Genomic DNA, 15,378 nt, shown 5'->3' on the forward strand with positions numbered 1-15,378 from the left:
TAAGGATAAGCAGCTGGGATTACGTGTAAATCACAGTGTCTTGAGGAAATGAAGTCCTTTATGCTGTACAAAAGTGGGACGTTCAAAACAGAGACAGGTATAAATATCATATTCCATTTTTAAAAGGAAAACAACAACAACATACCAGGCTGTGACATCCCCCTGTCATTTAAAGGCCACGCAGCCCAGGCCGTGCGTGCAGGTCGTCGCTGCTTGAAGGCTGCAGTCATATTGAGCGCCCTTTTCCAGCACGAGGTCTCGAGCTCAGTGACGGAGAGGCGCTGTCGCTGTGGGCGGACACCTGGCGCAGGCCACGCCCTTCCATGGCCTGACTGCTGCAGCGTGCAACAGCTAGGAAAACATTTAATAATATTAGGATTAAAAATCTGAAAGCGTAGGGTTTATTTTTTTCTGTTTTGTTTTTAATAAGCTGATTTAAAGACTGCATTTGCAAACCTGAGTCTGTTTGACAGAGTAGTTAGACCAGAAGAGGGATTTAACTGATTATTTGCAGTTTCCAGATTAATTTTCAATTCAACATAAAGATGAAGCATAGATTTCTACCAGAAAAGGCGGAGATAGGCATTTGTGCACAGGGTGGATTATTCATCTACATTTTGAGGACGTGAAGACCACTTCTTTTGTTTGTCCAAATGTGACCCCTTTATTCTTATCTTATTTTATTGTCATGAGTTTGGAAGATAAAATAGATTTCGCTATTCATTAGCAGACCGCTCTGTGAGCAGAATAGCTTAATGTGAATGTATTTTCGTGATTATGCCTCGCACTCTTTAATTCCCCCCCGGACAACTCTTAATGGTCCCCGTGTCTCTGTAACTTGGAAATAATTCATCGGAGCAGGAAAGCCATCTGCTGCCTTTGTTCGCCTGGCTCGTGCTGTTCTCGTGCCCCTGATATGGCAGCACAATGGATTCCCCTCAATCAGAAATCCAATATTCAAAAAACCCGCCAAGAAGCCGCCTGTCCGGCTTGTCCAGCACCTCGTCTGTAGCTGGGGCTGCTCCGATCCTTAACAGCCTCCACAAAAAGATGAAATAAACAGCAGATTATGCTGAAGTTTTAGGTAGTGCCTCTGTTTTCTCACTCACGCATGATCCATACACATTAATGGAGCATTAGACTGCTGGCTGCGCACTGAGGCGCGTGAATGAGAAGGCTGTCAGAGCTGGAACAGGAAGCCTTTATGCGACGCTTTAAGTTTACCTTTGTCAACTTTGAAGAGCAAAACAAATGTGCGCCACCAGATGTGTGCTGTGCCTTACAGCTTGGCTTCTGGCTTGGTTAGGCTTGCTCGGATATTCAAATCCTGTCTGAGCCATCCCTCTGATTTATACAATGTACAATTAGGCAAGAAAGGTCTGTCCGCCTCTGAAAGCGACGCCAGGCTCGATGCTTTGCACTGTGATGAACGGGGACAATGGGCGGAATATGGCAAAGCGTCTGCAAAGTTATGAAAGCACAAGTAGTGTTTGCATGAAAACCTCTCAATTTACGTCTTTCATCTACTATTTTCACATAGAACCGCGATCCAGCCATAATATGTGACCTTTCATTCAATATGTATGTTTGTTGATGTCTGTGTTTTGCGGAGTATTTAGATTTTTCATGTTTTAAGATGTAGCTACAGGATGCTGGATTCATGTGTTTCGGCTGTGGCTTCGAAGGTGTTTTTTGTGTTTCCAATAGCACCTAAGAGACTTTAGTCTGATATCCCTAAAAAAACAAATAACCCACACACAGCACAACATTTGAGCAAATCGTGCTATGGTTTAGACGATACGAGGCTGCCGAAATAATTAAAGATATGTTTTGATGATTTTAATTAACTTCAGTCGATAAGCCTTTGCATTAACTTAATGAGGAGACCACAATTTCTCCATCATTCGGGCTGCTTGATCAGAGATGATTTTATTTTAAGAACAGGTTACTATCATTGATCATTCAGCGTCTCATTCAGCACGTGGCCTTTGGGGATGCTGACGCAGACTTCGGGGCAGAGACAGTGACGTCGAAATGGACTTGAGATAAAACAAAGTTTGGATTTCCGTCACTGGTGCGGCAGATGCTCGATGGAAACAGCGTTGGTTTAGGCGTGGGAAGCTTCTTGGCAAATTTTGATAGGTCTCCTTTTTTCTTCCCCGGAGGGAGAAGTGACGATTGGTGCTGTGACACAACAAGCAAACAGTACAAAACGACGCTGTGGATCATTTGCAAACGAATGAAACATTTTTTTATTTAAATTCTGAAGTTCTGCATTTGTTTACATTTAGATGTAGGGTTTGGCTTCCTTCGTGCCCCCCCATCCCCCCCCCCCCCCCCCCCCCCACACACACACACACACACAAGGAGCATCTCTGCTTTGAGCACATTGTCCATTGTATTGTTTACCAGACCTACAGCCATCTAATAGCACTGTGCCCTACAATCTAATGCAACCAAATACAACTTGACATAAATTTGACTTTTATGAAGCTCATACATTTTCTGTTGGAGGGCAGCAACATTTCAGAAACACCTTCCTTTCAATGTGATGCACTCCAGTAAACATGATAAACATGAAGAGGAGTTATCACCTTTTGGAAAAGTCGAATTTATGGTTGTATTGGATTAAATTGTACAGATTGTGCTTACAGTGGCCAGCGTGAGATAATCAGTGCATGACCAAAGTAAGACGTTAAGAAGATGGATCTCTTTATGTGTCTCCTATTGAAACACATCTTGAGCAATGTTCCTTTCCATAACTGCAGACTCATAGTAGTGTGTTGGTGTCGAAGGGTTCATTCATTATTCTTATTCCTCTCCAGATAAAGTCCAAGCATATTTGATTAGCACAGGCTCTCAGATAGATAAGATGTCATTTTGGGCATCAAAACAAAAGAGAAGGCATGATAGCACCAGTTCCTTGCCATGTTTATTATCCTGAGCCTCTTTCAGTGGTAGAGAACACTGACTGCATGAAGCCCAGTATGCACTGTCAGGCCTGAATGGGTAACTTCACAGCCAGACTCGAGCACCAACAGACCGCTCTCATCTGTCAAGGCACCTTCTCCCTCTTCAGCACCATGGACAGTAGTCCCCTTACAAAGCATCACCACACGGAGTGTCAACCAGTCACCCGCACCTGACTCCTCTTGATCAGAGATGCAAAGCTGCAGAGGAAGTCCTTAAGAAGTAGCCAGAGAAAGGAGTGTATGCCCTTGTAATACCTTGAAGATCCCTTTCTTAACTCCATGACATTGATATCAGTGCTCATGCTGCTTTCTGTCGTGTCAATGAAGGAGAGGAAAGAAGTTGTTCATGACGTTTTCTTTGCTCGGGATTCTCTCAGGAAGCCTTTACAGCTTTGGGGCCTTCTTGTCACCTGGCATGGTCATGCCCTTCAATGACTAATAATTCACTTTATTGATGCTGCTGTGAAATTGGAATTTCCCCTCGTGGGATGAATAAAGGCATATTGAATTGAATTAATAAATAAAAGTTGGGTAGAGATTCTAAAGGGAAGGGAAGGAATATTTAGTCGAATGCTCTTTTGTACTGTTGCTTGTGTCAAAACATAACTGCTTCATAATCGAGCTGGAAATGTTTTTAAATATTCTTTGAGCTCGAAACACATACAGTCCAGATTATACAAAAGTAGAGAAATGTGCCCACATTACATCAACTGTTTGCAGTGCACAGCCTTTCAGAAACAGTCCAGGGATCAGCTCAGTATCACACCAGCAGCAAGTGTTCACAGGTGAAAAGAGGGATATCTCTCCACATCTTCCACCAATGTGTGAATGAATCCAGAGAACAGATAGCAAACGTCCCAGTGAGAATAAAAAACATGTTGAAATGTTGCATTGTGGGACGCATCACCGTTGAAATGTGAGTTTGTTTGCAGTTTTAGCGGTGAACCGGTGTGCTCCTGCCCTTTCCCCCTGTGAGATCAGCTATTCTTTATTTGCGTGGGTATTTTACACTGTACCACACAGGCAGTAATAAGAGATAAGACGAGGCCGTGCTGGCTTGGATCAAAACCATTGTATTGTCTGGAGAAGTCAAAAAGAGGCTCCACAATTTCTCTTCCATTTTAGTCATTTCCACAAATCCAGAGGAAACCTATTCATGCTTGTACTGGCTGCCATCCCCTTGTCCTCAGCGCTCTATTTGTTGTTCGATTGTCCTCTTTTCTGATATCAAAATTGTTTTATCACTTAAAATCTTTCTGTCTAACTTCTTCTAGAACAAAACAAGGCTCATGACATGACAGCTCACTTACTTGGTCTGTCCATCAATCTGCTGAATGCCTGTGACTTAAGACTTGCTATGAGACACAGCAAAGTGGCACAGGGGAGGGTCTGCAGACATTAGACTTCATGATTTGGGGGATTTCTGACAGTCAAGGTCTGTTAAAGCACGAGTTAAAACACGACTCATTCAATAGCTCCGTATCTCAACAAGCTACTTAACTCGCTCAACTCAAATCCTTGTAATAACACTGAGCAAGTTGCTTTTTATACTTTGGCTTAAAAATGTAAAACAAACACTTTCAAACACTCATCTTAATATGATTATATTCAGAAAATGCCATTCTGCTCCTCGACGTATTTCTGATCATATAGCAACTCCCATTTAAGATTTGACTGTTAGTTACAAGCAAATCATTTGCTGTGTGTTGCACCTGTTATCCATCAGAAAAGAAATCACAAGCTTAATAAAGACACTGACATTTCTATTACGTCCCCTTGGACTCTCACAAACACACTAAGTCAGATATATTGACCTAAAAAGCCACTAACAGCACATTTATGCTCTTGCGATATTATTTTACAGTACAGATGTTTAAATAGGGTTTACCTTCGCACGGACCTGTATTAATGACTGAACAGACGTATCAAAGTTCTTTCAATAATTACACACATTTCAATAAATGGACATGGAAATAAAGCATCTCATTGCCTTTCATTAGATATTTGTCTTCCAGGTGTAAAACCTGGTTCATGGAAAACGGGGCAAACAGACCGCCATGGAATATGTTCTTATATTTCATCCAGGTTATTTCCAAGAAAACAGAAGTGACAGTTGGGGAACTGCTGGTGAAACATACCAGACCTTTGAACATTTTAAAAGTAAATGTCTTGTAGTGGGAGCAAAATAATATATATATATATATATATATATATATATATATATATATATATATATATATATATATATATATATATATATATATATATATATTTTTTTTTTTTTTAAGAATAATAGTTAAACAGAGACTTGATCACAAACTGGGAACAACAGAGAGTTCACACCATCTTGACATGTTTGTCTCGATGTTGTGGGACTCAAACACAGCCAGCAGTCAGATGCTTCACTATGCTGCAGATAATAGGGGCGTAGATTTTGGCTTGGGATGCCAGACATCCTTCCAGCTGTAGTCACAATTTGAAGGCCGGACAACTTAGATGTCTGGAAGCCTCCGTGTAGCCGTGATGGAGAAGATCACCTTCAGCAAGGCAGAGTCCGTCGACGCTGGAGGTTTCACGCATGAACAAACGCGCGCAGGCTCCATCTGTCTGAACGCTTTGGCTCGTGTCAGCCTCATGCCGTTTATACGACCACATTCTCACTAACCACAAGTTTAAGATTTACATATTCACGTTGTTTTCTGGGAGCACATAACATACATTTTACCCGTTCACCTTTAGCTCCAGATGCTCGTGCCAAAAACTGTTGATGTTGTTAAACTTCCAGTGATTTTTAATAATCACTGATAATAACATGTATTAAAACATTTCCCAACTTTTTTTTTTCCTTTATCCGACTTGAATCTGACATAAATAATCTGGCATTGAGTTCAGTATCCTCTATTTAAACTGGAAGAAAACGAAGAAGCTAATCATATTTCTTTCCCATATTGTTGCTGGAAAATTCTTTGTGAATCCACTTCTCTGTACGTCCCCCAACAAAGGATCACTGTGCTCTCGGCTTGTTGCACAGATGGATACCCACGCTGAATCCAGGACAAAAAGGGTCCCAACCGAAGCCTCTCTTTAACTTTTTTTTTTTTTTTTTTTTTTTCCGGTCTTACCTCTATGAGCGCGTTCCCAGACTGGACTTGATGGCAGTTATTTGGGGCCCCATGGGGCAGGACGCGTGCAAACCCGCGCATCTATAATGCTTGACAAAAAACAGGGTGAAAACCCTCGAGCTACAGCTGGACAGCTTGTGGACGATAAGCTGCGTTATCTTGACCAAAAAGATATGAGCTTGGTAAACTATACAGATCAGTTTCCACGTCTAAATAAATAAACTTAAATTGAAATGGTGGATGATTCCTTGTGTTGAACGTGTTCCCGCTCTTAGTTTTTTCCCTTTCAGCAGGTTGGAAGTGCTACAGTAAACAATTCGGTGCGTAAATGTTGCGTAAAGCTGTCTGAAACGTGTTGTTCAGTGATATTCAACCCAAAACAATCTATAACTGAATTTGGTTCAAAAGATCTGTTATAGAACATTTGGCTAAGTCGTCATTTTGATTATGAGCATATAAATACAGTCTATGCCATATGGTTTTAGCACTTCTGTTGTATTTTGTTGTGGAGTGTTGTTTTACTTGTTTTCATTCCTATATTGCTCTATAACTGCGCCATTGCATTTATCAGCTGTGACCCAAGCCTCCATCAATAAATAAATAAATAAATAAATAAAAAGGGACAAAAACCGTAGTTGAAGCACATCGATATTGAAGAGGCACAAGCAGGCAGGAGCCGGGATGCTGGCGGGAGCAGCAGCAGAGCGGAGCGACAGTGGGAGACAGAGTAGTGTGTGTGTGTGTGCGCGCGCGTGTGTGTGTGTGTGTGTGTGTGTGTGTGTGTGTGGAGACGGATGATGAGAGAGAAGGGGGGTTTCCCATCTGTTGAGCGATGGTGGCGCGTGCCGTACGCGTGAATCCTATGGGCAGCTCACTGCACTGTGTTTGATGGTGGTTAGCAGCAGAGATGGACTGAAACTCTTTTAAGATACTGCAATAAAACTTGTTTAATGTCAGTTTAATATATACAGTGCTATATGTAATATTGCGTTCATAGATTTTTTAAGAGAGTTTAATGAATCACCTTTTGCTCCAGTTTTTCACTGAATCACTGGCTATTCTTCACCGTGTGATCCATGCAGTGTTTGACAGACCTGTGTGTCGCACGATTCGTATATAGTAGAATACATTGATATACTATGTTCGTACCCCGCAGACTCACCTCTCTGCTTGTGTTGCAGGTCGCCCACGTCACTCAGTCTCCTCCCCCACTGCTCCAGGTAAACGCTGTGTTGTTGATATTGGAAAGAAGCTGCTGAGGGTCCACAAGCAGATGTAAATCCATACATGGCGTGGCTTGGGTATCTGGTTTAGTAATTGTTGGAATAGATTAGTGCTGTCACCTCAGAATAACTCATCTGGTTCTGTTTCTTTTGTTGTGGCGCGCAAGCAAGTCCAGTCCATACACATAAATAAACATAGACTAAATGTATATATTGTTGTTATTTTCATTTAACTTTTTGTGGCTGTGCAACTTTCATCAAACTAAGACGCTCTTTTTGGGGTTTGGTCGCTCATTTCAGGGGAAATTCTGATGCAAAAATAAACAGGATAATAAACAAAAAGAGGCTCAACTTAATATCAAAACCAGGCGAAAAAAGAAGCAAATCTTTACTACAGAAAATTTCAAAAGCCACTGTCTGATATAGGGTAGAACATATGTGAAGGGAAAACAACATCGTCACAAGGCTTGTACTGAATGCGTAAATGGATCTTGGATGAACGTTAAAGCTTTACATTTTAAACGCAACAAAGCGCAACATCATCACGGAACTCTGCATACCAGCGGTAGACGCAAGGACCCAATGGGACCAGATGGTCCAGACAGGAGCTCCGCTCATCTCCCAAAGGCATCGCCCCCCTGTGTCAGACCCCCAACATGATGGCTTGTGTTCCCTCCCCTGTGACGCGCCGGAGCCACATAAATAGGAGGCTCTCCAGCTCTGCGGCACACTTCAGCTCAGCCGCTCCAAGAGCAAGTAACTCCTCTCAAAAACACACCAACAAGCAGCAAACGACATGAGTCCCAGCATCACTACTGAGGCCAACCAGCCTCTCACTGCCAGGTCTACAGTGGCCCAGAGAAAACAAGCCAACGAACTGAGAAAGGTAAGGGAAAGAGAGAAAGTACAGCTGTTCGTGTTACTGGAAATGCTTTCTGATTTGATTCTTTTTAAAGTGCAGCTGAATAACAACTTCTCCTATTTCTTCTAGACTCTTAAACCCTTGCTGGAGAAGAGACGACGTGCTCGTATCAACGACAGTCTCAGTCATTTGAAAAGCCTGATTCTGCCTCTGGTTGGCAAAGACAACGCACGCTACTCCAAGCTGGAGAAAGCTGATATCCTGGAAATGACCGTCCGTTTCCTCAGAGACCTTCCTTCCACTCCCGTCAAAGGTAAGCATCGTCTCTTCAACTAAGCATTGCACAAACTCTCTTACTGAGCTTGAAGCTTATGTGAAATTCAAGTCACTGATCAAATCTCTTCTCCCTCCAGACTCCGCAGACAGTTACAGAGAAGGCTACAAAGCCTGCCTCCAGCGCGTCTCTGCTCTGCTTCCCAAAACCAGCCTGGATCCAGACGCGTGTCGGCGGGTGAATGAGTTCGTCCAGCAGTCCGCGTCCGCCACTGTCACCCCAACCTGCCTGAACTGCTGCGCTCAGAGCTCCAGGACTTTCCCTCAGATCCAGCAGAGACTCCAGAACCTCAAATCCAGCTTCAGCTCCAGACTGGAGAGCCAGTCCCACAGCGGCAGCGTCGCAGTGGCTCCCAGCAGAGCGCAGCCTGCAGGCGCGCAGGCCGTCAGCGCTGCCATGTGGAGACCTTGGTAGATTAGATGGACATTTATCTCACGAGTGTTATTTATTTTGTGCTGTTATTTATGCTAGAACCATAGTCTTAGCTATTAAGAATTGCTGGAGTTGCTGTATTGTAACTGTATTCAGTATTTGGCTCATTTTTGCTGTTAATGCCAGAGAGCACTGCGCGAGCACAGATCTCAAAGAAACTGAAGTCTATGAACATTTTTAAATGCAATCCTCTTTGGGGTTTCAGAGATATGGGTTGTAGACAACACTTTTGTAAAACCCCAGGGGTTATTTTGTTTGAGGTTTGCACGCTGGACTTAAAAGTATTTTGGTCTGTGCAAAAGAATAGTCTGTAAACACTGTGTGTTAAATAGGATTATTATTCATTGACATGTGAGAAAAACACGTTTTGTGACACTTCAGATGTTTTGTCATTGGAAAAAGCTTTTGAATAAATATACTCTTCAAGAAGATGGTTGTGTCGTTTGATCCGTACTTTATGGTGGTCCTAGGAGCTCAAAGTTATCATTAAAGCCAGACTTCTCAACGGGAGGAATGTCAGTGATATGAAAGGAATAAAAAAGGCGCGCAAACGCATAAAGCCACAGGTCAGCCGGGGCCCATTGATGCTGAGGAGCAGCTGCTCCATTGTTGCTGATTTGAGGCGCCTCTCTAGTTGCCGCCAAAGTGGTGGGAAGAAGTTGGACTGGTTGTGTGACGGAACACACACTGAGACGACGGCAGTTGTGAATTACAATGACAAATTTGTCCCAAACCAAAAACACACACTTGTTTCTCAGCACATTTGTCACTCGCAGGGTTCTAAGTTTATAGGCAAACGGACAGTCAGACTGCTTCACAGGATAATAACTCATTCCTTTAAGACAAGATTGTTTTTCCTGTGATATCAATATCCCAAATTTACCACCTTTACCAAATGATATTGGAAATGAGACTTCTGTTTCCCATGTGTTTGTTCTTATAGGATCAAGCAGAATATTGTTGTAGATGTTTCTTATTGTAGTTTCTTTTACACAAACGCTTTTTCTTTTTTTTTTTTTATAAAGAATCTCAATGTCCTCCTCCCTCTAGACTTTACTGGATATAAGTCATACTCAGAAGCCTCTATCAGTTAAAAGATGCTGATTACTTAAACTGTCTGTTTAACAATAAAATAATTTTCCATGAAGCAGAAAATTAGCTGAATATATCATCTTAATAAGCCTTTTTAATACTTCATTGAACATCAGCAGAATGATGTCTTTCCAAAGTATTTTTGAACTTACAAAACAGCATAAAGCTCTGTGAAGGTTCATAGCAACTCTTGGCCTTTAATGCGTTATTCTGGTATCATATTGCATTACGATGCGGGCATTCTATAAAGTGTTATCTAACAAATTCATACGATCCTTTTCACAACATGCATGATTTTGCATGCATTGTCTTTATACAGACAAGGCATAAATCTTGGAGGTTTTGTTTTCTTGGAGAATTGTTGAACAACAGCAAGGATATATTCCCAAATAGATTGTATCTGAAGCACATTTATTTCTCTCCATGTTGACTGTTCTGGGATGAGCTGAAACCAGTGGCTCCCTATGAGGTAGGAAATGTATACAAAAACTTACGGTATTCTGTGGAAAATGGTTAGTGATGCAAAGAACACGCAACTACATAAAACCAAAGTTCTGGCCCTTTAAAACACATTTTTAAAGTCTATCTTAAATCAATACTCATATGTGCAGTAAAGATGTGAAGGGATCTGTCTTCTTAGAGCAACTTCAGTTGAAGTGATGGAGGACAAATGGTACGCAGAAATGCATTCTAATGTTCAGCCGAGGCTTCAGTACTTTGAGCGGGTATCTCCTAAATCTGCAGTCCTTTCTGTGTGAAACTCCTGCTTGGGCAAAAAAAAAAACAAAACCCAAACATATATGCAGCAGATAAAAAACTGGTGACAATGATGATCACAATATAATATTCCAAGCAAATAAATAGTCTGCAAACACTAACTGTGGGATAAGCTTGATCTGTGACCTAAAATGAAAGCCCAGTCTTAGCTTAATTTAGCTTTTTGTTTTTCAGTTGTGTAGTAAGTAATGTAATATGTCATTGCTATCATTTGCAGATAACTAAGTCAAAAGCACAAATGCCTGCTTAACCCTGCTCTGGGTGCTGGTAGGGTGCGTAATGTAGTTTTGTTGAAGAGACAGGAGTTTACATCTTGTTACAGACCTGTTATCACCACAACACCTTACTCTAACCTAGGTGCTTTATGCAGATTTTGTAGAAAGAAAATGCTGGGATATAAACTGGGTAAAAAAAAATATGCTCACTGGATGTGTTCCAGGTTTTTGCAGAATTGTTCAACAGCAACATTTTTGTTTGGTGACAGAGTTGATTTCACAGTCAATCTGATAAAAGTAAACTTTACACATCAAGTTCAGTTGAGGTGCACAGTGTCCTCTGTAGCTCTGGGTGGAGCTTTACAATATTTGAAGTTTTTAAGTTAAGTTGTTAAGAATTTTTAAGAAAAATCCTGCCTTGGGTTTGAAAGAAGCAGGTATTCAAGATGTAGAAGGGACTAATTAAAGCTGCTATTGAGTTGCATTATGGAGATTGTAGGATCCAGTGATTTTTGAGCTTTGTCTGCACTATAGAGACAGAATATCTATCATTACTGCTTCAATTCTGACAATACTACTTTTCTTTTCTTTCTTTCTAAATCCTTTTATCCGGGGAGACATGGAAAGAGGACACACTACACAAACGTGCAAACGCCAAAATAAAGGCACACCATTCACACAGATAGGTAAAAAAGAAACAAACACACATGGAGAGAGGGAGAGGGAAGAATAACATGTACACAAGGCAGACACAGAGGCAAGAGAGGAGGCTGAATCTCCTGGACAACAAAGATCCAGATCCAAAAGATGTGGAATGAAGCACTGTCAACCAGAGGAAAGAAAAACATCCTCCGATGGTCCAGAACTGAGAAGACTCAGTGAAAAGAGAGGACAGGGAGAACAGGAGAGACAGACACACACACACAGAGGCACACAGATGTGCTTGTGGGAAAACAAACAAACAAATGTTTAGACAGACCCAGTGGTTTTCACAAAGTTTACAGTATTCTTCAGCAGCAGGACAAACATGGACTATCCAGCCAGACTGATGTTCACAGCGAGGTTATTCCAGATGAAAGGGCCATGATAGACATGTATGAAGGGGTGTGTCTAGTTTCAGTTTTGTATGTCATCAGAAGTGCCTCTGATCTGACAACGATAGGGGTCCAATGAGGGGAAGCTAAAATTGCTGTAATGTGGTTAATTGGTCTAGTTTTTGCTTAAATTCTATCTGCACCATTCTGCAGCACTCTTTAAAAACTGTTTGTATGAGCGTGAGACAGGTCCCATAACAAAATGTGAAAATGACCAGGTCTGCATGAGAGACATGAATGAATTTTGTTGTGCTTTCTTTAAAGTTTTGACCAAATGAGAGGGTAGATTCTGAGGTTAGGTTAGGTTATGCTTTGAGAAATCACACAAGTGTTAAGAGTTACCAGTGATCAAAGTGGTATTTTTGGTGAGTGGAGCCAATGACCAGCATCTCAGTTTTATCAGAATTCAGGAACAGGAAATTAAACGACACCTACAAAAAAGAAGCAGTAATTTAATAATTTGTGAATGATCATACACCTTTATAAGCACATACAACTGAATATCACCAGTAGTGGAAATTAAAGCCATGGCTGAGTAAAATTTTGCCAAGAGGTGACATAAAAAGAGAAAGGAGTAGAGGGCCAAGAGCAGAGCCCTGAGGTACTCCATGTTTCACATAAGAAATTTTTAATGTAGTAGATAGGCAAGAGTTTAGTCATGGCAGAGCCAAGCCAGGGACCCCAAACTGACTCTCCAGTCAGTCTAGGAGTATACAATGATAAATTACTTCAGAAGCCACACTGAGGGGGGTTTAGGAGGCATGTGGTTAGTTTAGACCAATAACACCAGTACAAGGACAGGCTAGTGTTCTTTCAAATTTAATAAGAAAGTGGCCTGACACCACAGATGTAGTGCAGTGAGGATTAGATTTCTGTACAAACTGAGTGAAACCAAAAGTATCAAGACATGCCAGAAACGCTTCCTTTCGAGAGTCAAAGTCCTTATTCTACTGAATATTGCAATGACCAATAATGGAAACACGCAAATTGTTCTCATAATGGGGCATAAGGGCCAGGTGATCTATAATGAACCAAAAGGTGGAATCTGCTCTGATCAGTGGGAACAGGTTTCATAACAGGTGGGGTACCACTGAGTCCAGCTGGTAGAAAGAGACCAAGTCTAGCTGGTGGAAAGAGACAAAGGAAAAGAGGTCACTCATGTCTTATTCGCAAACACACGTTACAATTTTTTCTCCATTTAAAATTTGTTGAAAGATTGGATGCTCACTCAGCTTGTAAAACCACAGGATGCTGTTGTTAACTAGAAACCTGTGGGGGGTTGAAGGCTTTGGTTTGGGCTCAATGGATGGCATCATATACTTCAGCTGCTGCAGTCTCTGTTCATGTATTTGTGCGCAAATTCATTTATTTTGTTTTCTGGTAAACTTCAAATTTTCATTTAGATACAAAAAGTCTCACAAAACATGAAAATAACCGAATTCTGCATTTTTACAAAAGAATAAATACTTGCAATATCAGGGATGCACCTCATCTTCATCACAATGAATACAAATGACTCAAACTTCTTCACAAAGATAAAATCCAAGTATAAAGAGGGATAACTGTGACTTGGTCCTCTGGCACAACCAGGCAGTCAAACAAAGGGAGGACCATTAACACATTAAAATTTCATTTCACTGTAATTGGGGATTTTCTTAATTTGACATGTTTTACTCCCATAAAAGCACTACAGACTGACGTGCTGTCCTCATGGCGTCTTTCATGACATACTAAGAAGAATAAGGGATAAACACTGTAGACTTCACACCTTATATCAACACACGCTGTTTCACTTTGGTCACTGAAGCAGTTCAGACCTGCTGATGGTCTTATGTGAAGATCAAACGTTGTTTACGGTTCTTATAGCTGGATATGGTGTTCTCTATTGTTAGACACCCGCCGTTTTCTCCCAGCTCACATCACGCTGCGGCAAAAGTCAGGTGGAGTCCAGTTTGCTGTCTCTCCCCCATCCCACAGCCCGCATGTGACTCTTAATTCCCATGAAGTGTTGGAACATTTTCAGACAAAGGCTCGCTGTTATCCGGCCGGCACAGATGGGTTACCGACGCCGAATTTGCTTGAAAAGACAAAAGAGGACTCTAACCGTAAGAGCAAAACTGAGGAGAAATGTACCACCCCCACCCACATCACCCTGCATCCCAGAGGGCCGGTGAGGGGCGCGTGCAGCAAGTGTGCCTCTCAGTTTCGGGGCAGAGCCTGGCCTTAGCGTCGCAACAAGATCATGTGGTGACCTTCACGTTTCACCACAAAGTATACTCGAACATATGCACAGCTGAATCGCCCCCAATTCTTTGTAATTTGTAGTAAACATTCTCATCCTATTGTGCCATAAAAAGCGACGACTCAGATGCAGTTTAATGATGAAAAGTGCTGGGCGGAAACCATTTATAACTCGTGTAGAACAAAAATATAAAGCTGACGTTTGCCTTTGCATATTATGCAGTTTTGTATTTGAAATTCTGCATGAGTTATGTGCTTGAGAAGCTGTCACCTTGTCAGAATAAAACTACTGCTGCATGTTTTTTGGGGGGTTCTCAATGTGCGTTTTCCACGATTGAATATTTCTTTCGAAAGCAGCCCTGTGGGCGCAGTCATGCAATCTGCTCTTCCAGACAAACATCTTTCATCTCCATGGACAGACTGAGCTTTGTGTTTCGTCATCACCATATAATATTGATAAACAAGCATCTCATGATAGCTTGGACGCTAAAATATCCGGGAGTCAAGCTGAAGGAGACAATTGTAGCACGGAGTTTCCACAGGGGGGGCGAGAATGGTTTGTTTCAGTTGGACACTAACAACATGGACCTATGACAGGCATGCAGATGGGGTACCCACGCCAAAACTGCGTGGAGATCATGTGCCGTGTGTGAAAAGTTTATAGAAAAAAGAGTGCACGCAGGGCAGCCTGTGTGTGTGTGTGTATGTGTGTGTGTGTGTGTGTGTGTGTGTGTGTGTGTGTGTGTGTGTGTGTGTGTGTGTGTGTGTGTGTGTGTGTGTGTGTGCACGCGCGCAAGGATGAAGCAGATCTACAGTGGGACAGAGAGACTCGCTCGTCATGATGCTGGTGTGGTGCAGGAGGAGGGTGTGGGGGGTTGGAGTCGATGGATGGAGGGGGTTAAAGGCTCGGTAACAGACAGCCATCTGGTCCCCGTGGCGCGTGCTGCGCGCGTGGTTCCCCTGAGTGCAGTGGTATTTGATGGGTTGTCATGCCTCTGTAGTTTTTATTTAGCG

At 42.0% G+C, this 15,378-nt stretch overlaps 1 protein-coding gene across 1 annotated transcript; it reads left to right on the plus strand.

Moving 5' to 3' along the window:
- The first annotated feature begins 8,113 nt into the window (after nucleotides 1-8,113).
- On the plus strand, nucleotides 8,114-8,927 carry LOC139335659 (transcription factor HES-2-like). The gene is made up of 3 exons (XM_070969370.1): nucleotides 8,114-8,203; nucleotides 8,309-8,492; nucleotides 8,593-8,927. Exons 1-3 carry the CDS (start codon nucleotides 8,114-8,116, stop codon nucleotides 8,925-8,927), a joined length of 609 nt encoding a protein of 202 aa, XP_070825471.1.
- The last annotated feature ends 6,451 nt before the right edge of the window (nucleotides 8,928-15,378 follow it).

This window comes from Chaetodon trifascialis, chromosome 8 (assembly GCF_039877785.1).
Source record: "Chaetodon trifascialis isolate fChaTrf1 chromosome 8, fChaTrf1.hap1, whole genome shotgun sequence".
Lineage (NCBI taxonomy): Eukaryota > Metazoa > Chordata > Actinopteri > Chaetodontiformes > Chaetodontidae > Chaetodon > Chaetodon trifascialis.